The 21,348-nt window shown below is 35.9% G+C and overlaps 1 protein-coding gene across 1 annotated transcript in view; it reads left to right on the top strand.

Annotated features, from left to right (window-relative positions):
• Positions 1-2,393: 2,393 nt before the first annotated feature.
• Positions 2,394-21,348, top strand: part of EFHC2 (EF-hand domain containing 2) — a 168,477-nt gene continuing 149,522 nt past the window's right edge. The window contains exon 1 of the mRNA XM_011380026.2: positions 2,394-2,435. Within this exon, the coding sequence (XP_011378328.2) occupies positions 2,394-2,435 (42 nt within the window). The remainder of the gene's footprint in view (positions 2,436-21,348) is intronic.

Genomic DNA, 21,348 nt, shown 5'->3' with positions numbered 1-21,348 from the left:
TAAACAAGAGTTCTTTGTATCATTCTTGAAACTTTTCTATTGTTTGAAATTATTTTGATTTAAAAAGTAATGAAAAAGAAATATTTAAAAACATTTGTAAGAACATGTAGAATAATTTTGTTCTATGGATTTTTTGAATTCACATACAAAGTGCAAATTATAATGGGAAAGAATGATCTATTTGAGTAGAGTAAAAGGACACATTCATATACAATGAAGAATTCTACGAATGGAATTAAAAGACAAACCACAACCATGAGAAGACATTTGCTATGCCTAGCATTAGTATCCAGGATATATTACAAAAATTCCAAGTGATCAAATAGAAAAATTAGCAAAAGATATGAATAATGAGTCACAGAAGAAGGTAACAAGCATATGAAAAGATGACCAACTGCACTAGGAATTAGGGAGAAACAAATTAACAATGATATACCATTTCACATTTATTCAGATGATTGTTTAGAATTATACTATTTAATAATACCCACTACTGAAAGGATGAAGGCAAAAGGGAACTTGCTTCTTTGCTTCAATGATTCTGGAGATTGTTTAGCAGGATCTAGTGAAGTTGAAGGTGTGAACAATTCCGTCTTTGGGAACGTAGCCTAGATAATCTCGATAGGAACAGGAGAGGGTTGTTCACTGAAGCATTGTTGGTAACTAGTGAAAAATTGGAAACAACCTAATTGCCATCAACAGATGACATCAACAGATGACAACAGATGGGTTGTTAATTTGTAGTATAATCATACAATGCATTTAAAATGAATGGATTATATCTACATGTGTTGATATATAGAAATCTCAAAAACAAAATCTTAGGTGAAAAAAGCAGGTAGCAGAAATTTATAGTGTAAATTTTATAAACACAGAAAACAATAATGTATGTTGTTTATGAATAAAAATGAGATAGAGTCCTTGTCCTGGAGGAATTTGGGGGCACATGAAGAGAGGCAAGTAAACACATTATTATAATGCAGTACCACAAAAGTCACAGTTTGAATGGGCACTTTATACAGATGGGGGATGGTGGTAGTGGAGGTGAAGGAACACTTCCTAGAAAAAGCCTTCCATGCCTCTTCCCACACTGAATCAAGTTCTGAAAGACAAGAAGGGGTAACCCAGCTGAAAGATAGAAAGGAAGGGTGTTTTTATTTATTTATTTTATCTTTTATTTTCAAAATCCCAGGGAGAAGAAACCTCAGAGCCTGGTTTGGAAATTGCCAGTGGTTTCTCAGAGCTGGAATGGAGGATGGGGGCAAAAAAAGGGATGGAGGGCGTTGGAAGGTGTCCCCTGACATAGGATCTAACAGGGCTAAGGAGTTTGCCTGCCTCCTGAAGGCAGAGGGTGGGTGAAAGGGTGGAAGAATATTGAAGAAGAAGTATAATAGGCATACCATGAATTATCAGAGGATGGCTGTGGAGGAAAGATCAGTTAGTTGTTATATTTCATATAATTTTTTTAAAAAAGAAAACTACGCAAGAAATAATAGAGCCTCAACTGAGACAGAGGAAGTGATGACTGAGAGATATCAACCCGCCTGTCTAACCAATAGGACTCCGAGAAGGATTAGCTGTAGGTGTGGGGAGATGAATCATGGAGGCTCCTGGCCCGGGCACCTTGGGTGCATGACAGAAAGACAGGGGTCACATTTTGTGCCACCTGCCCCCACCCCTGGCCACCATGATTGGACCAGGAACGAGCACCTTAAAAATGTTTAGTTCAAATATAAAAATGTACAGTGGACTGAGGATGGTTACCGCTGAATGGGTTTTCATGAGTGTGGGGGAAGACGGAAGAGGTCCGTGTGGCTTTGGATTCATCCAGAGCGTTTTAATTACAAAATAAAAACTGATGTAAATGTAAATTACCTGGTGTTAATTTCTGTGAGCACGCGGGTGTCATATTATTTTCTGCACTTTTCTGGGTATTTGAACTAAATTTAATAACCAAGTGGCAAAAAATGTGGTAAGAAACGGAGGAGTTGAAGTCTATGAAAGGCTTTTTGAGCTCTGTAAAGGAGTTAAAACAGAAAGTGGCGCGGAGTGGGGAACGGTTAGTTTGTAGTTAGTCTTTGTATCTGCACAAAGCGTGTGGAGAGAAAAGCCCTGGGAGGCCGGCACCCGGCTGAGTGGGTGGGAGAGCGTTGGGTAGGAGTTGCGCGCGGGAAGCTACTCGCCTAGCTCCGCCCCCACCCCGTCTCGTCCCCACTTCGGCCCCGCGCAGAGCACCTTCCCCGCCCCGTAGCAGCCCCTCCCTCTTCCGTGACGTAGTCTCCCGTCTCTAGGTAACGTGGTGAGGGAGGGTGGTCAAACAATGCTGCCGCGGGGCGGCTACTACCTGAGGCCCCCTTTCCTCTAGGACGGTTGACCCTTGGATGCTCAGAGCCATGGCCCTGCCTCTGCTTCCCGGCTACAGACTCAACCGCAATGTGAGTAGTGAGGTCAGAGGTCGTGACCGGGGTCTAGGGTCCAGGCATGGCCACCTCCCTGGACACTAATAGAGGCCTCTTGCTGCTGCTTCGCCTTCTGTGAATTGGACGAAACTTGGATCAAACTTTGTAGTCTGGTGGAACCCTTTTTCTGTGCTTCTCCTTTCCCCTGTCTCTCCAGCTGCATCTGGATGCTTTCCTACATTAGATACATAAGTACAGTCCTTGGAGGTGGCAGTACCCTCGAAGGTGGCAGGTGGTAGTGATGGTAACAGTCATCATTGAGCGTTCAAGGTGTGTGAGGCGCTTTACTTTAATCGCCTTACACGGCACTTAATGCTAATAGCCCTTTGTATTGAGTACTGTTTTTATTCCCATTTTACAGTTGAGGAAACTGAGTCACAGAGCAAAGAGTCACTCACTGGCCAGAGCTACACAGTTTCGGTGGCGAAGCTGGGTTTCTTCCTGGAAATCTGATTCCATAGCCCAGGAGATTAATCATTATCCTTATAACCCTGTGTGAAAGAGATAAATACAGTTTCTGTTATTAAATTGAAGAAACCTGAAACTTTAAAGGTTGGTAGAGGGCAGATAGGTAAGGGTTCCTTTATTGAGAGAAGCACTCAAACTTGTAGTTTTTTAAAATTTAGAATTGAGAGGGGTTCATTTCAAGACAAGAGGAAGGTACAAAACACAACACAACTATAAAAAACCTTTGAGCATGAAAGGACTTTTGCCAATAAATAGCGTCTTATTTAAACAACAGCAGAAAAATGAGTCAGGCTTTTGTTCACACTGGTTGCTGCTCTTTGAGTTTTCCAGTTGTGTCTGTAGGAAGAAGGTTAAGTAGTATACCGATGGGAGGGAACTAGGTGGAGCCACTCAAGGTTTTGTATCAACCTCTGATAAGTTTAGAAAGGCAGCATTTGCTTTTATGGATTCTGAACAGTGTCTTTGTCTAAGTTGTGGGCCCTAAAGTACTGGTTTTCTTTGTAGCTTCAGTGCACTGCATTTTGACCCCTACAGGCAGGCTGACCAGTCCAACTTGCTTCTAGAACACTGGTTTGTGCATTTCTTGTCTGATGGGTAGGGACTGCCTTCCAACCTAGCGTTACCCTTTGGTAAGATTAAGCCAGCTGCACAAATAAGAAAGACCCTTGAGATGCAGCACATAACAAAAGATTCCAGAAGTAAAGAAACGTGCCATGTAAAAGTAATTGTAATAAAAATGGAAAGTAGAGCCCACAGCCTTGGGCCCAGCAACACTTCAGATTACTGATGCCTACCTCCTGCAGAAGTACTACAGCTCTCACATGCAGTGATTAAGAGTGGTTAGGAAAAACAGTGGTTGGATGTGATATTTTAAAATCTGCAAGGCTATACTGAGTGTACTTTTCCCTTTTTTAAAAAAAATTCATTGTGAAGTACAACACGCATAGAAACATGCACAATGGATGATCATTGAATGAATATCAAGAAATAAAATATTACTCACACTTCAAAAGCATCCCCCTTGACTACAGTTGCCAGATTCAGTGTTAAATAAAAACACATATCCCACATATTGGATGGGACTTACTTATACTGCAAGAGTATTTGTTGTTTATCTAAAATTCAAATTTAACTGAGCATCTTGTATTTTATGTGGCAACTCTTCTCTGCTCTCCAAAGGTAACTACTATCCTGGCTGTTATCACTATAGTTAGATTTTGCTTGCTTTTGAAGTTTGTATCAGTGGAAATGTCCCGTGTTTATTCTATTGTAACTGGCTTTCTTTTTTTTTAGCTCAACCTTATGTTTATCAGGTTTGTTAATGTGGTTTGTACATTTTCATTGCTCTGTAGTATTCCATTGTATGAATATGACTTTTATATACACATTTAATCTTGACAGAGATTTGTTTTGGGCTTATTAAGAAGAGTTTTCTAAAAGCGGAATGGTTATTGCAAGGTTACTTTCTTATGGGAGTTGGCAAGGGTTTATCAAGCAGATTACCGAACTAATGCTGACCAGGAGATTTGAGATTGGCTAGTTTTAGATTCTACTTCTGGGAGAGCTGAAACTGTAATTAAGTTTTATATATTGGATATCATAGTATGTGCCCAAATCAGGTGGCTGCGTTTAAAAAATTGTGGCACCAGTCCTGGGACTAAATGTGCTATGTGTTGCCATAAAATTAATACTATTTTAAGAATTTAAGAACTTGTACTTGGTTAAAAGATTGAATGCTGTCAGGCATAGAATGGTCAGAAAGTCAGTAAAGCCAAATCTGGCCTTTTTACCACTCCCTTCCCTTACCCACCCCAGTTACAGAGCCTTGCTTGCTGAATTAAATTATCAAGTGAAAAGCCTTGGCCTCCTGGAGATCGCATAATTACTGGCTGTTTGGGTTTAAAATTATAACACAAGCTAACTTTTACTGCTTTTTCTCAAATTAAAAAGGAACTTGTTCCCCCTTAATTAACTGCTGGTAGTCTTGAGCAATAGATTGGTTTCTGCCTTTAGCTAGGTGATGTGTAACCTATACTTCTATCTCTGAAATAGAAGAAATATTGTGCTTTCTAAAATATAAGCATTTGTGCCACTGATGACATTAAATTTGATGTGAATTAATTGAAAACCTTAGAGAAAGATCACAACTGAATTCCAGATACACAGTATCTCTTTCTAACAATTATATTCTGGATTTGTATTGATTAAGAGAATCTCAAGCATATTGTCAAAAATGGTAGGATATTAAAGTTAAAAGAGACACTTCCAGCCAAAGCTGAGAATCCTTTCTCCAGCATTTTGGACAGATGGTTATGTAGCTGATCCTGAAAGCCTCTAATGAATAATGAGGAGCACATCTTCAGAGGGTTTATTATAAATAGTCCATTAAGAAGAAAAAAATTGAATTCACAACAGTAAAATAAAACAAATTCAGAATCTGTCTTTCTTACAAAAAGGTGTGGATAATACCTTTACATTTATTTTGATCTACACTAATATAAGCCTACATATTAATATATAGGGAAAATCATTCTTTGAGAAATTTACCAGCGATTTAAATGATAAACAACTGAAAGAGAAAAACACTGAGTAATACATAGTACACATATTGACTTCATTATGTGATGTTAGATAAATCAATTTAAATTTAGCTCAACGGCAAATATAATCATAAAACAGTCACTTTCTTTACAAGATGGAGGGTTTTCCCAATCTAAAATTCTGCCTACCGATTCCTGGTTATGTTCTTAGTGTCCAATTTCATTGCCTTAAAATGACCTGCATTAGGTCTCAACCTCTTAACCTGACACCTGAGGCCATTAGAGTTTGCCACTCACTTTGTGAGATCAATTTAGTAAATCATGACCAACATTTTTTTTTTTAAAAAGGAATACAATAGAATGAAAATCAGAGTATATTATTTTTGGGAAGGGTAAGTAAGCATTGTTCCATGAACTTTTGTTTGCATCACATGTGTGTATGTGAACTGGGTTGCACCCAAATCTGTTTGTTATTGTGGTTGTAGTCAGTTTGAAAACCAGTCTCAATAGAGCCAGCTCCACAAATTCTTGCCTGTTTTAAATTTCGGATCTTCAGCTTCCTTCAAGACCAGTTTAGTCTCTCACTGTTCAAGAAGCCTCAACAGATCCTATTAACCGTTAACCATTTAAAAGAGTACAATGCAGTGGCATTTAGTACATTCACAGTATTTTGCGACTGTCACTTCTAACGAGTTCCAAGACATTTACATCACCCCAAATCTCAATCTTTTTACTCCAGAAGAAACTTTGAAGTGGTTTACAGATCTCAGGGAACTCCTGAATAAAAATGGTTTCTGTAGCCCATGATATGTTTGTATGATCCATGAGTTGCAGATATAATGATCCAATGACAATGTCTCATTTTAGTAAAGAATAATAGTTTTCTGTAGATTTGTTGATTTTTGTCAACTTATTTGCCTACTCTGTGTGGTTTCCCATTGCCACAAAAGATATCAACCCTAATGCAAGTGAGAGTGTAGTAGAATAAAACTTAGGATTTTTTTTCTTATAGTAAAATTTCCTGCTTGATTTTTTTTCTTTTTCCCTTATACATGTATGTGGAAGAGTAGTTTTATCCCCTATTTAAAACTAAAAATGGATTATAGTTTGCTTTTCTTGAGAAACAAACAGGTAGGTAAGCTTAGCTTACTTCTCTTTTCATACATTTAAAAATTTATAAAGCGGCATAATACATTTATGTTAAATAACTGTTTTAATCCAAGATGGGATTAACTTTTTCAAAAAGTAGACTCAGTTGATTTAATTTAATAAAGGTTGTAAATTCATTTTAATTAATGCTACTTACAACATGAAAATATATTGACAATGTTAAATAAGCTACCAAAACCATATGACAAAGCAATATGAATAAAAATATAGCCTAATACACAATATGATGTGAGCCTTAAAAATTAAGTTTTTTACTGACTGACACGATCAGGTTCAAATATAGGCCGTTAAAAAATTATTGTAATCTTGATCTCCTTATAGGTCTGTATATACATAAGAATATTCTTTTTTAACACTAAAAATAAATAATTTATTATTCCTTATTATAAATTAATAAATTACCTCTTCTTTGTGATACCTATGCTTATATTTTGCCACATAAATACTCAGTTCTAGGTCATAATTGAAATAAGCCTATGTAGATTTCACTTTCAACTGAAATGAGATTTCTGGCCTTCCTTTTGAAACTTGTTAAACAAGGGAAGCTTTGCTTATACATGTAAGAAGTTGAAAACTGCAGCAAAATGGTCACTGCTTTTCTTTGAATGGCAGGATACTTGACTTTCACATAAATCTGGAACTGGCCATAGGTGTATGTTTAACTTTATAATAGATTGCCAAACTGTCTCCTAAAGTGGCCGTACCATTTTGCATTCCCACCAGTAGTGAATGAGAGTTTCTGTTACTCCCAATCTTTGTGAACAGTTGGCATTGTTAGTGTTTTGGATTTTAGCTATTGTAATAGGTGTGTAGTAGCATCTTATCCTGATTTAAATTTTTATTTCCGTAATGGCTAACAATGTTGAACATCTTTTCATGTGCGTATTTGCCATCCGTATATCCTCTTTGTTGAAATGAAATGTCTGTTCATATCTTTTGCCCGCCTTTAATTGGGTTATTTCCTTACTGTTGAATTTTGAGAGTTCTTTATGTATTCTGGATACAAGTCCATTGTTGGATATGTGATTTGCTAATATTTTCTCCCAGTCTGTGGCTTGAATTTTCATTCTCTTAAAACAAGTCTAGAAAATATGTATACATTTTTAAAGATAAAATACAACATGAATCCAAACTGATATTTCCAATGTAAATTAAGGCTCATAAGTTTTTATTTAACTTCTTTGATTCTATACTTATCTTTTCTTATATTGAAAATCTTGATTCATAAGATGTTAGTATAATTACTTACTTGTTTTATTCTATTTATTGGGGAGGGGAAAATTTCCCCCTACTATTTTTGGTTATTTTTGACTGGTCCAATAATTAAATTGATACAAGACAGATTAATGGGAGAAAAAAACAAATTTAATTTTGGACATTTGGAGGTCTCATAGATGTAGGACCTAAAGAAATGACCAAAGCAGGCAATTTTTAGACAGAAACAATAAATTTGCGAAGAATTAAGAAAACAAGGAAACTTAGGTTTAGATACTGATTAGTGAAAAAAGTAAGCAGAGTTTTGTTCACACAGCCTTCTTGGTCCTGAATTTCCTGTCTCTGATGGTAAGGATGTCTTTCTGCCTCCTGATGCAGAGAGAGCACCTTTCACATGAGAGATCTGTTTCCTGCTTTCAGGGAGACGGAGAAAAGGGTCAGAGTGTCCTTGTACTGGTGGTTTCTCAAGTAACTTTAATTTAAAATAATCAATATGCCATATCAGCATATTTTGGGGCAGCCTTCCCTGAGTCCCATCATACCATAAATAAAAATATATATCCATATAATAGTTTCAATCAATAATAACAACATTATTACTAATAATTTGAGTTTTGAAAATAGTTTAAGATTTCTTTGTAGTGCTTTAGTTTTTAGACTATATCCCTCTAGGAATGTACAGTCAAATTATTAGGCTTTAATTTCATTTAAATGATTAATGATAGTATGGTTAAGTTACAGCTCAATACCCAGTTAAGTTCATTTGTTTCATTTTGCTTTTTGATTTTTAACCTAAAAATTTTGTTTTATTATAATGTAAAAATAAAACATTTATGTGGCTTCAGAGTTAAATTTACAAAATGAGGTGCATTCAGACAAATGTGGCTTTTATCCCTGTCCCTTTAATCTTGTTCCCTCTCTCTATAAGTAACTTAAAAAAAACCCTATTTATTTGGTTTTGGGTTATACTTCCTGTTTTTTTTAATAGCAAATTCTTAAATATATTCACTTGGTCTCTTATTAAATAAACGGTAGCACACTCTACACATTCTCTTGTACCTTCCATTTTTCCTTTTAGCAGTATATCTTGGAGATCTCTCCTTAGTAGTATATAGAGCTGTCCTCATTCCATCAGAATGTGTTCCATTCACAGCTTCATAGTACTCCATTGTGTGGACATACCATAGTTTATATAACCCATCCCCTTTTGATGTGTAAATGTGTTATTTCTAGTCTTTTGCTATTAGAAATAATACTGTAATAAATAGCCAAAGTTGTGTTTCAAAAGAAACCATCAAAAAAGTAAAAAAGGCAACCTACAGTATGGGAGAAAATATTTGCAAAGCATATATCTGAATAGGCCCAAAGTAGAAACAACCCAAATGTCCATCAACCGATGAATAGATAAACAAAATGTGCTATGTCTATACAATGGAATATTATTAGCCATAATAAGGAATGAAATACTGATGATAAATGCTATAACATTGATGAACCTCAAGAACATTATACTATAAATAAGATGCAAAAAAGTACATATCGTATGATCCCATTTATGTAAAATATGCAGAATAAGTAAATTTATAGAGACAGAAAGTAGATTAATGGTTACCAACACCTGTGTGGAGGAAGGGAGGAAATAGGAAGTGACTCCTAATGGGTATGGGGTTTCTCTTTGGAATGATGTAAGTGTTTTAAAACTAGATTATGGTGATGATTGCACAACTTTGTAGTTATAGTAAAATCCACTGTACAGTGTCTTTTAAATGGGTAAACTTTATGATATATAAATTATACCATAATAAAACTGTTAAAAAAATAAATAGCTAAAGAAAAAACAAACAATCCAATCAAAAAATGGGCAGAGGACCTGAACAGATACTTCTCCCTAGAGGAGATACAAATGGCCAAAAAATATTTGAAAAGATGCTCAACATCGCTAGCTATTAGGGAAATGCAAATCAAAACCATAATGAGATACCATTTCACACCTGTTAGAATAGCTATAATCAACAGGGCAAATAATAACGAATGTTGGAGAGGATGCAGAGAAAAAGGAACCCTCATATACTGCTGGTGGTACTGCAAATTGTTACAGTCACTATGGAAAACAGTATGGAGGTTCCTCAAAAGACTAAGAATTGATCTACCATATGATCCAGCAACCCATCTACTGGGCATTTATCCCAAAGACTAGAAAACCCATATCTGAAAAGATATTTGCACACTGATGTTCATAGCAGCATTATTCACGGTGGCCAGGACATGGAAGCAACCGAAGTGTCCTACGATAGATGATTGGCTAAAGAATCGGTGGTACATATATACAATGGAATATTACTCAGCCATAAGAAGAAGTGAAATAAATATTGCTATTTGTGTCAACCTGGATGGACCTCGAGATAATCATGCTAAGTGAAATAAGCCAGACAGGAAAAGTGAATATCACATGATATCACTTATATGTGGGATATAAACCTAAAAGCAACAAATCAGGACAAACAAACAGAGAGTCATGGACATGGACAATAGACTAGTAGTTACCAGAGGGTAGGGGGAGATGGGTGGGGGGAGGTAGATGGGGTAAAATGGGTCAAATATGTGTTGACAGAAAGAAATCTAACTAGGGGAGGTGAACACACAGTGTAAACATATATATGCCTTACTGTTAAGGTGTACAGCTGAAACTTATTGGATTTCATTAACCAGTGTCACCATAAAAAAAAGAATATTAGCCCTTAAAAAAAAAGAAAAGAAAGGATTTATTTGGTGGTAAGAAATTGCTGGGCAGACAAACAATAGGTATCTACTGTGCCAGATCACAGGATGGTTTTGATTTAAAGTATTTTGTCACTTGTTCCCAGTAACTATTGAAATGCCTTGAAATCATATTATTTCAGACTGGGCCACTTCTTGAAGCTGCCATTCATACTTTGGAAATGACATACTATTCCATTGCTATTCCTAAATGTTAATTTGGAGTTCAGAAATTAGAGTAACCGCCTATTTAGGGATTAAACACCTAACTTTGCTTACTTTTATATTTTGTCCTGAACTTTATAACTGTGTCACTTAAGATACTTTTGGCTATAAGTAACAGAGTATCTGACTAACGGTGGCTTAAGCCAAATTAATTATATCATAAAAACTCTAGAGGTGTGGCAGTTTTGGGTTTAGGCAGTGGCTGACGAATGTCATAAAGGACTCAGATCCTTTTTATCTTTTCATTCTGCCATCTTCAGAACAGGCTTTTTTTCTTTCTTAGGCTCGTGTCCTCATGGTTGTAAGATGGTTGCCTCAGATCCAGATATCACAACTTCTCATAACTATGTTCAAGACAAGCAGGAAGGAGAAAAAGAGAAAAAAGTCTCTTATGTCAGAAGAGAATGTTTCCCACTCCCCCAGTAAGCTTGCCCCTTGTATCTTATTGGTTCCTTTGGTACAAGGGTAGTTAGGAATTTGGTTTTTCACCATCTAGTTTTGAAACTGGGAAAGAGAAAAGAGAGTAATTAATGGCTGTTGAAAGCTAGCAAACTTTGTCTGCCACAACAGCCACATGCTGAATACCTGTGAGTCTAGATGTTTTCCTCAGCCTTAGCATCCCTTTCTTAAAAATTTTTTTGTTTCTGTTTTTTAATTATACAAATAACAAGAGTACATCATCATTGTAAAAAATTCAATACCATTCTTTCTTGACAGTCTTCTTTTTCATAATGCAAAACAAACCTAATTCTCCAGTTAAACCATCATGATCACTGTTCTTTGAATGGATTTTGCTCTTTCCCACTCAATTGTTTTTTTTCTTGTCTCCATTCCTGACAGCATTCTCATACCTCTTTCTCTTCCCATCCAGATTCTAGACTTCTCTGGAAAATACTACCCCTCCCCCATTAAAACCTTCCCTGAAAAACAACAACAAAAAAACCCTTCCCTGACCATCTCAGCAGAAACCATCTCTCTACATAACCCTGAACACTCATATTGTCCAAACCACTCATTTACTGCCCTATTGTCTGTGTTGTGTTTTTTTGTTCTTTATGTGTGATCGTGATATTCCTCAGCTGGCTGAGAAGCTGTGATCCAGTTGTTCTTTGGATTGCCCTTCTTTACTTAGGGCAAACACCCCCTTTAGTGCCTGTCTATTGCCCCTGTCTACCTGTAGCAGCCATGCCTAAAAACTAGAGGGGATAAACACAGCTTGAGAGAATCACCTCTGGAATTAGCTTCTTGCTTGTGTCATTCACTGCTGCTGTGCAACAAAATTTGTATTTCTTATTTTAGCAACAGTGCTTTTGTGGCTTAAATAGGTTATAAGTCTCTCAGGACATGTGGTTTATACAAAGTGGCCAGGACAGCATGAAGATGTCACCATGCAAGTTGTGACTCAGCATCTCTGTGGCCTATTGGGAGACCAGTCTCCCAACAACAGGATTCCAGATATGAATTAGTGTAAATGTAAAGGGATTTTTTGGGCCATTTCTTGAGGAGTTTATCCTGTTCCTACAGTTGTAGAAAGGACAGAGGCAACTTTGCATGTGGATAGGAGTGGGGGGCTGGGGGGGGCAGATTCCCCATAGCAAAAGGAAGGGAGAGTTGGGCATTATTACTACTCATTAATCAGGCCTCAGGATGCCTGAATTTGATCTGGCAACTCCACTGCGACAAAGTGACCAGCTTGGCTAGTCGAAGGCCAAACAAATTCTTTGCTTTCCTAACCAAGTATTTGGCATCCCAAAGGAGGGATGGTCACAACTGCTAGAGTTTTGCTTGAAATCAGGTCAATTTACATGGCTTAACGGTTAATTTAGATTGCCTTTTCTTCACATGAGCTTAGTAATCGAAACAGAGATGTTTGTTTTATCATTTATAGAATCATTTCCATTTCATTTATGTGAGACTTTAGTCATTTACTGCTCATCTCTGTTCATACTCATACTTAATACTTTATAAAAGGCACCTGAGTGGAACCTCTCCTAGTTACCAAGGAGAATGGACCCTCTCTCTCCTTTTATTGTTAATTGAAATTTTTGTTGAGATCATTGTAGATTTACATGCAGTTATAAGAAATAATACAGAGAGATCCTGCGTACCTTTTACCCAGTTTCCCATTTTGTAACACTATAGTGTAATAGTACAACCAGGATATTAACATTAATATAATCCACCAATTTTATTTAGATTTTCCCAATTTGACTGGTAATTGTGTGTATATATTTAGTCTATACATTTCATCACATGTATAGGTTACTGTGACTACCATGATAGTGAAGATACAGAATAGTTCCATCATCACAAGGATCCCTCCTATTGCCCTTTTATAATTACACCCACCTCCTTCTCATCCCTTCCCTACCTCAGCATCCCTAACTCCTGGCAACCACTAATCTATTCTTCATTTCTAAAATTTTATTACTTTGAAAATGTTACTTAAATAGACTCATAAAGGGTGTACCTCTTGGGATTATTTTTTCCACTTGGCATAATTCCCTGGAGATTTATCCAGGTAGTTGTGTGTATTACTTGTTCATCTTTATTGCTGAGTAGTATTCTATGTGTGTACCACAGTTTCTTTAATCATTTACCTGTAAAGGACAGCTGGGCCTTTTCCAGTTTGGCTGTTGTGAATAAAGCTGCTACAAACAGCTATGTACAGATTTTTGTGTGGACATGTGTTTTCATTTTCTGAGATAAAAGCCCAGAAATGCAGTTGCTAGATCATATAATAATTGCATATTTAGTTCTTTAAGGAACTACCAAACTATTTTTGAGAGCAAACACCATTTTACATTCCCAGCAGCAGCGTTTGAATGATCTAGTTTCTCTGCATCCTAGTCAGCATTTAGTGTTGTCACTACTTTTTATTTTAGCCATCTGATAGGTGTGTAGTGATAGCTCATTGTGGGTTTAATCAACATTTCTCTGATGGCTAAAGAGTTGAATATCTTTTCATGTGCTTATTTGCCATCTGTATATCCACCTTGGTGAAATGTCTGTTTATGTCTTTTGCTGGTTTCTAATTGGATTTTTTTTCCTGTTTGAGAATTATTTATACATTCTAGATACAAGCCCTTTGTCTAAGATGTGGTTTGCATGTTTTTTCTCAGTCTGTAGCTTGTCTTTTCATCCTGTTAACTGTCTTTTGCAGAACAAAAACATTTCTAATTTTGATGAAGTCCAATTTATCAGTGTTCCTTTCTAAGGATTGTGCTTTTGGTGTTAAGTCTAAGAACTCTCTGCCCAGCCCTTGATCCTGAAGATTTTCTCTGTTTTTTTTCCTAAAATTTTTATAGTTTTACATTTTATGTTCAAATCTGTGATCCATTTTGAGTTAATTTTTGTATAAGTTGTGAGATTTAGCTCATGATTCGTTTTATTTTGCCTATGGATATCCAGTGACTCCAGCACAATTTGTTGAAAAGGTTCTCCTTTCTCCACTGAATTGCTTTTGCACTTTTGTAAGAAACCATTTGAGCATATTTGGGTTTCATTCTGTGTTTTCTGTTCTGTTCCCTTGATCTGTGTCTATCCCTCTGCCAATGCCACACTGTGTTTACTACTGTACTAATATTGTACATCTTAACATTAAGTATAGTTATTCCTCACACATTTTTCTTTGTCAAGATTCTTCTTTGTCTAGGGCCTGTACCTTTCCATATGAATTTTAGAATAAGCTTGTCTATGATTACAAATATCTTTGCCGGAATTGTGATAGGAATTGCATTAAACTTCTAGATCAATTTTGGGAGAATTGACATCTTCCAATTTATGAACATAATGTCTCTCCATTTCTTTAGGTCATCTTTGATATTTTTCATCAGCATTTTGTAATTTTCAGTTTACAGATTCTGTACATGTTTTGTATTTCCTTTTCCTTGGAGTGATTGTAATGACATTGTGTTTTAAATTTCAGTTTCTCGTGTTCATTTTTAGTGTATAGAAATGTGATTGATTTTCGTGTGTTGATCTTGTATCCTGTGACCCTCCTGAACTCACTTATTAGTTTTAGGAAATTATCAATGTAAATTCTGTGGGATTTTTTTTACATAGATAATCTTATCATCTACAAATAGAGATAGTTATATTTCTTCCTTTTCAATCTCAATCCCTTTTATTTTTCTATCCTTATCGTAAGGGGTAGAACTTTCAGTAATCTGTTGAATCAGAATGATGAGAGCAGACATTCTTGCCTTGTTTCTGATCTTAGGGGAAAAACATTTAGTATCTTACTGTTAAGTATGATGTTAGATGTAGGTTTTTTGTAGATGCCCTTTATCAAGTAATTTCCATCTATTCCTAACTTGCTGAGAGTTTTTATCAAGAGTGAGTGTTGGAGTTTGTCCAATGAGTTAATTTGTATCAATTGATATGATCATTTGAATTTTCTTTACTTGGTGGATTACGTTGATTGATTTTTGAATGTTGATCCAGCCTTACATAATAAATCCAATTTGGTCATAGTGTATAATTAATTCTTTTTGTATATTGCTGGACTCAATTTGCTATTTTTTTTTTTTGTGGAGGATTTTTGCTTCTATGTTCATGGGAGATATTATTTGTCTATAGATTTTTTGAACTGTGGTATCTGGTTTTGTATCAAGATAATACTGATCTAGTAAAATGAGTTGGGAAGAGATTCTTCCTTTTTTATTTTGTGAAAGAGAGTGCATAAAATTTGTGTTAGTTCTTGTTTAAATATTTGGCAAAATTTTCCATTAAAGCCAGCTGGGCATGGGAGTTTCCTTTTGGCTTTTAGTTAAAGATTTAGGTTCTTTAAAGATTGAAGGACTAGTCAAATTATTTCATCTTGACTGAGTTTTGATAGATTGTGGTTTTGAGAAATTGGTCCACTTTTTCTAAGTTGTTGAATTTATGTACGTAAAGTTGGTCAGAGTATTCCTTCTATCTTTTTATTGGCCATAGAATCTGTGAAGATATCCCCTATTTCATTTCTGATATTGGTGATTTTTATCTTATATTATTTAAAAAAATTTAAAGGTTTGCTCTAATTGATTTATCACCTTTTTGTTATTTTTAAAGAAAAAACTTTGTATTTGATTTTCTCTGTCGTTTCCTGTTTTATCAATTTCATTGATTTCTGCTCTGCTCTTTATTATTTATTTCTTACACTTGGCTTTCAGTTTATTTTACTCTTTTTTAAAATAATTTCTTGAAGTAGGAACTTAGGTTTTTGATTTGAGACCTTTCCTCATTTCTGATGTATTTAGTGATATTGATTTCTTAGCACTGCATTAGCTGTATCTCACATGTTTTGAAATGTTTTATTTTCATTTTCTTTTAGTTCTATTTTTTAAAAAATTTCTTTTGAAGTTTTCTCTTTGACCCATAGACTGTACAGAAGTGTGTTTAATTTGCGAGCATTTGGAGATATTGCTGTTGCCTTTCTGTTATTGATTTCTAGTTTGACTTTGTTCTTATCAGAGAATATAACCTGTATGATTTTAATTCTTTTAGATTTCTTGAAATTTCTTTTATGGTCCAGAGTATAGTCTCTCTTGGCAAATGTTCCATACACACTTGAAAAGAATATGTATTCTGCTGTTGTTGGGTGGAGTTGTATATACTTTAGTTCAGTTCTGTTGATGGCTGAGAGTATTGTTGAAGTCCCCAGCCGTAATTGTGGATTTGTTTATTTCTCCTTTCAGCTTTATAGGTTTTGCTTCATATATTTTCAGGTTCTGTTGTTTAGTGCATACACATTTACGTTTGTGGTATTTTCCTAGTGGATTGATTCTTTTATCGTTATGTAATATCCCTCTTTTCTCAAGTAATTTTCTCAAGGTATTTTTTCAAGGTATTTTCCTAGTGGATTGATTCTTTTATCGTTATGTAATATCCCTCTTTTCTCAAGTAATTTTCTTTGCTCTGAAATCTAGCTTATCACATACCAGTGGTCCCCAACCTTTTTGGCACCAGGAACTGGTGCTCCTGTGAGAATCTAATGCCTGATGATCTGAGGTGGAGCTGAGGTGGTGGGTGATGCTTGTGCTGGGGAGCAGCTGCAAATACAGATGAAGCTTTGCTTGCTTGCCTGCTGCTCACCTCCTGCTGTGTGGCCCAGTTCCTAACAGACCACGGACCAGTACCGGTCTGCAGCCCAGGGGTCGGGAACCCCTGATCTAGCCTTTTTTAAATTAGTGTTTGGTATATCTTTTTCTATCCCTTTACTTTCAGCTGACCTATGTAACTGAATTTGAAGTGAGTTTCTTGTGAACAGCATGTAGTTGGTCATGCTTTTTAAATCCACCCTGAAAATCTGCCTTTTTGATGAATGTATTTAGATCATTTAAATTTAAGGTGATTATTGATATATTAATGCTTATGTCTGATATATTATGTTTTCTATTTTTGCCTTTCTTTTTCATTTCTTGGCTTCCTGTGGGTTACTGGAATATTTTTTTTAGGAATCCATCTTGATTTATGTATAGTGTTTTTCAGTGTATCTCTTAGTGTAGTTTTCCAAGTAATTGTTCTGTATGTTACAGTATATATATGTGACTTATATAGACTGTGGTCTATTGCTATTAGTGTTTTACCACTTGAAATGATGTGTGGAAACCTCACTTCCACTTAGGTCCCTATACCTTTCCTATTTTTAAATATAATTTTCATGGTTATCTGATTGTTATAAATTTTGTTTCAGTCCTTGCTCTTGTGGGATCAGAGACTGTTGATGAAGATGTTCAGATTCCAGTCCTAAAACACACTCAGCACAATTACACAATTACCACTCCCTCTCACCCTCGGGCTTCTATCATCCGCTGACCTCACAGCTATGGGACAAGGCTGCCTCTGTCCCCAAAAGTCTTTAGCAATTCACCAAGTATAGTTGGAAGATACGTTGCCCTTGTATTCCACCTTTCCGCTCTGACCCAGGATTTTTGAATCCATAGGTCTTACACTGAGTGTCCATGGTCCCTAAAGCCAACAGACTCTGCTGGGTGTGGGGAGAGGGAAGTCAAATGTGATGTGGTTTTGTGTTGTAGGTACTTTGTTTTCTGGTGCCACCTTCTTTGACCATCAGCTTCAGATGCTGCTACAGCCAGAATGTTATTACAGGTGTGCTGAACTTGAGTGTTATGAGGAGCTCACTTCAGCCTACCTACCCTGAAACACACACACACACACACACACACACACACACACACACACACACACTCATGAACCTCCATCTCATCAACAGCTCAAAGTTTCACTTTGAGGTAGACTTTCCTTCATAATATCCATAAAGAAGGTACTGGACCAGATCATGAACTCCTGGTTTTCATCTCCAGATACACTGCCCATGTGTATACAACTCACAACTGCCTTTAGCTTTTCTGTTCTTCTAGTCTTATCAGTGGAACCAGTTGCCCGTCTCTATAAATTCTAGAATTAATCTCAAATAGATCCCTTAAGTCAGTGAGAGTGATAAATTTTACTAATAATTGTTTTACTCAAAGTTTGAGAAGAGATTTATTTTTCTCAGTATATAAAGAAAACTACCCTTTAGAGTAGTTAATAATATTATTCTGTTAAAAAAACCCATTAAAGCACAGCTTTTAGAAACTAAATTCATCAGTTTGTAATGCTTTCTACTGCAAATAATGGCATACCTGACCAGTAGAGGTTTAAATAAGCAGAGATTTATTTTTTTCACTAAGCAGGAAGTTTGGAGGTAGGTAGCTTCTGGCATACATTTAAAGGCTCAACTTTACCTGAGCCAGAATCTCTATAATCCTCCCCACCTTCCTGCCCATGATCCCAAGGTAGCTGGCTGCTGCATGTCCAGGCATCATGTATACATTTCAAGATAAGAACAGGTGAGCTAGGGGCCATATCACCTGCATTTTTCCCTTGGTTCAAGAGAACAGGAGCTTTTTCGAGAATCTTAGAACAGACTTCTGAAAAGGAGGCTGAGGAAACAAGTTTAGCGTTTGGTCTTTTTCTGAATTCTAAATGGAGACTGACAATGGAGAAGGAATTTGAGAATGAATGCACTAATCAGCTACATCGAGTCAGTGATTTTAACTGACTCGGGGAAGTCTTTAGAATACTTTTTATTGGTTAGTGCTTTGAGTTGAATTATTTAGAGAGAAAAAGTCAGAGTCTTCTGAGGAAGGGGCTGCATATCTCTCTAGATCTTATTAATTTAAATTTTACTTTCTACTCTACAGATTTAAATATATTATTAAATATATAACACCAATTTTATTGTTATATTGAGTTGATGGCTAAAAATCAGTAGCTCAACACTTTTCCAATTTAGATTTGGAAAGAGAAAAAATTAGCTTAAAAATGTTTGAAGTTTTCTTTGACATGGCTTTTTTAATTTTTACATTTGGGGTTTCTTTTTGAGTAATTTACCTTTGTTAATAAGTAATGATAACTTTCATGCTTTTATGGTCCTGAACTCTTAAGATCTCACTATACTCGAAGCAATTTTGTTGTTCAAAAATTGAACAACAATTTTTCAATTGTTCAAAAATTGAAAGGTTCACAGTATTTGCTGAGTGACTTCTTTTTCTCTGTAAAAGTACAGAAAAGAAGAAAAGAGAAAATGAATTTCTAAAATAAATATGACATGAAAAGAGAGAAAAAAGCTATTCATGGAACAGAAGCAAACTAGTCCTAAACCTGATCCAGGCGAGAATATCTAAATGATAGTTTTAGGTACTTCTATAGCATAATTCCCATTAGCCTCAAAGAGTAGTTAGAAAAGTATTGTTAATGTTCATTGAAATACTAAATATTAACTGGCTTTCTCCAGTCCTCAAATTTCCAGTAACTGCTAGTGGCCATAAAAGAGTTTCTATAGCACTCTCTAATGTCTGTCCTGTTTTTAAGGGATTGAGTTTAGGTAGAATGATCTGATCTAATCCCTCCCTTCCAGGTCATGGTGGTCATTTTCATTATTATGTTTGTCAAAAGCAAAAGTATTTATTCAATACTGATGACTTAAACAAGGGGAGGCCTATTACTTTTCTCAGCCAGAGCACAAAAAAACGCAAGGCCTAAGGCTTAAGGGCTCAAGCATGGAGTTTACATCCTATATTCATTGGTTATACTAGTTGATTGAGCTTGGGAATATTACTTAAAACTCTGTGCATGAAGTCTCTCTGTAAAATGGGGATAATGATAAAGCATATTTAGAGATTTGCTCTGAGAATTAAAAGAATTTAATTACTTCTAAGGTACTTAGAACAGTGCTATACATGTTAGCAATTATGGCTTCAGGAATGATATTAACATCTCATCTGCAAAGATAGACTTCTAGCTCCTAGTGGCCCTAATGAGCTGTCAGATTCTTACCAAGCACCTCACTCTTCCTGCCTTTGTCATATAGTTGTTAAGCATCTAGGCTTGGAGTATAGCCTAGAAAGAAACAAAGATACTCTGATGTGCTCTAAAAGAGAGACTGTAAGTGGATAAACAAATCATGCTCATGACTATAGCCTGCTTCTCAGTTTGGGTTAGCTTTATGGTTTCTATAGTGACCCTGACAACTTATTGATTATTCATTAATCAGTCTGACCCTGTCATAACATTGATCTTCCAATCTTTAGCATCACAGAAGGAGTGGTGACATTAGCTTTTAATTTGATGTGAAACATCAAGGAGAGTCTAGAACTGGCTGCTATTTTTCCAATAGTGGTGTCATAAGTGGGATGGGACACAGGATGTTGAGATACCAAGGAGCACTGGATCTGTGATCGTAATATTCCTGATTTTTATCATTTGCTAAGACATTTGCCTAATTTTTTTGGACCGAGACTGAGCAGCATTTCAGTCACTAGGGCAAAGGGCAGATTGACATTTGATCCTAAGAAATTGTATTGGCAACCTCACTTGAATATGTGTGTTGGGAGGGGTAAACAGTTGAAACTGGTGCCTTGTAGACTTTTACATCGTACCAAACAAATCCTTAGGCAATTAGTTTCTAAGGTATTGGATTTTGAATCGAAATTTCAAGTTAATACTCCAGTAGTACAGAAATGGAATTTTGCATTCTATGCTGATTAGAATAACAGTAGAAATTGGCATTACTGAACTTTAAAGAAGTGGTGTGTGTGTGTGTGTGTGTGTGTGTGTGTGTGTGTGTGTTTTGTTGGTTTTGTTTTGAATGTGTAGATTCATAACTCACAAGTCAAGAGTTTTAGAAAGATTTTAGTAATAGTTCTTTTCATGCTATAGTATTCTTTTTAAGAATTAGGTCTGGCTAATTTTATTTTATTAGCAAAAGAATTGAGAATATTTAGCAAATATCTAGCTAATACTCTTTGGATAGAGAAATTGCTCATCATTTTAGTAGGAACTTAAATTACCTTCTGAATTTGATATATTGTGGTTTCCCCTTAATTTTCACAGTACTGGTGGATCTTTAAAATAAAAAGGCCCTGTTGTATGGTATTCTGTCATTGTGACTAGCTGGACAAAAATGTGCTGACAAGAATTCATAGCATTCATGTATATGCACGAATGGGTCGACAAGTACATCT

The sequence above is a fragment of the Pteropus vampyrus genome, unplaced genomic scaffold (assembly GCF_000151845.1).
Source record: "Pteropus vampyrus isolate Shadow unplaced genomic scaffold, Pvam_2.0 Scaffold387, whole genome shotgun sequence".
Classification (NCBI taxonomy): domain Eukaryota; kingdom Metazoa; phylum Chordata; class Mammalia; order Chiroptera; family Pteropodidae; genus Pteropus; species Pteropus vampyrus.
Note: the sequence above shows the minus strand (reverse complement) of the source record. Positions and strands in the feature narration are given on the sequence as shown.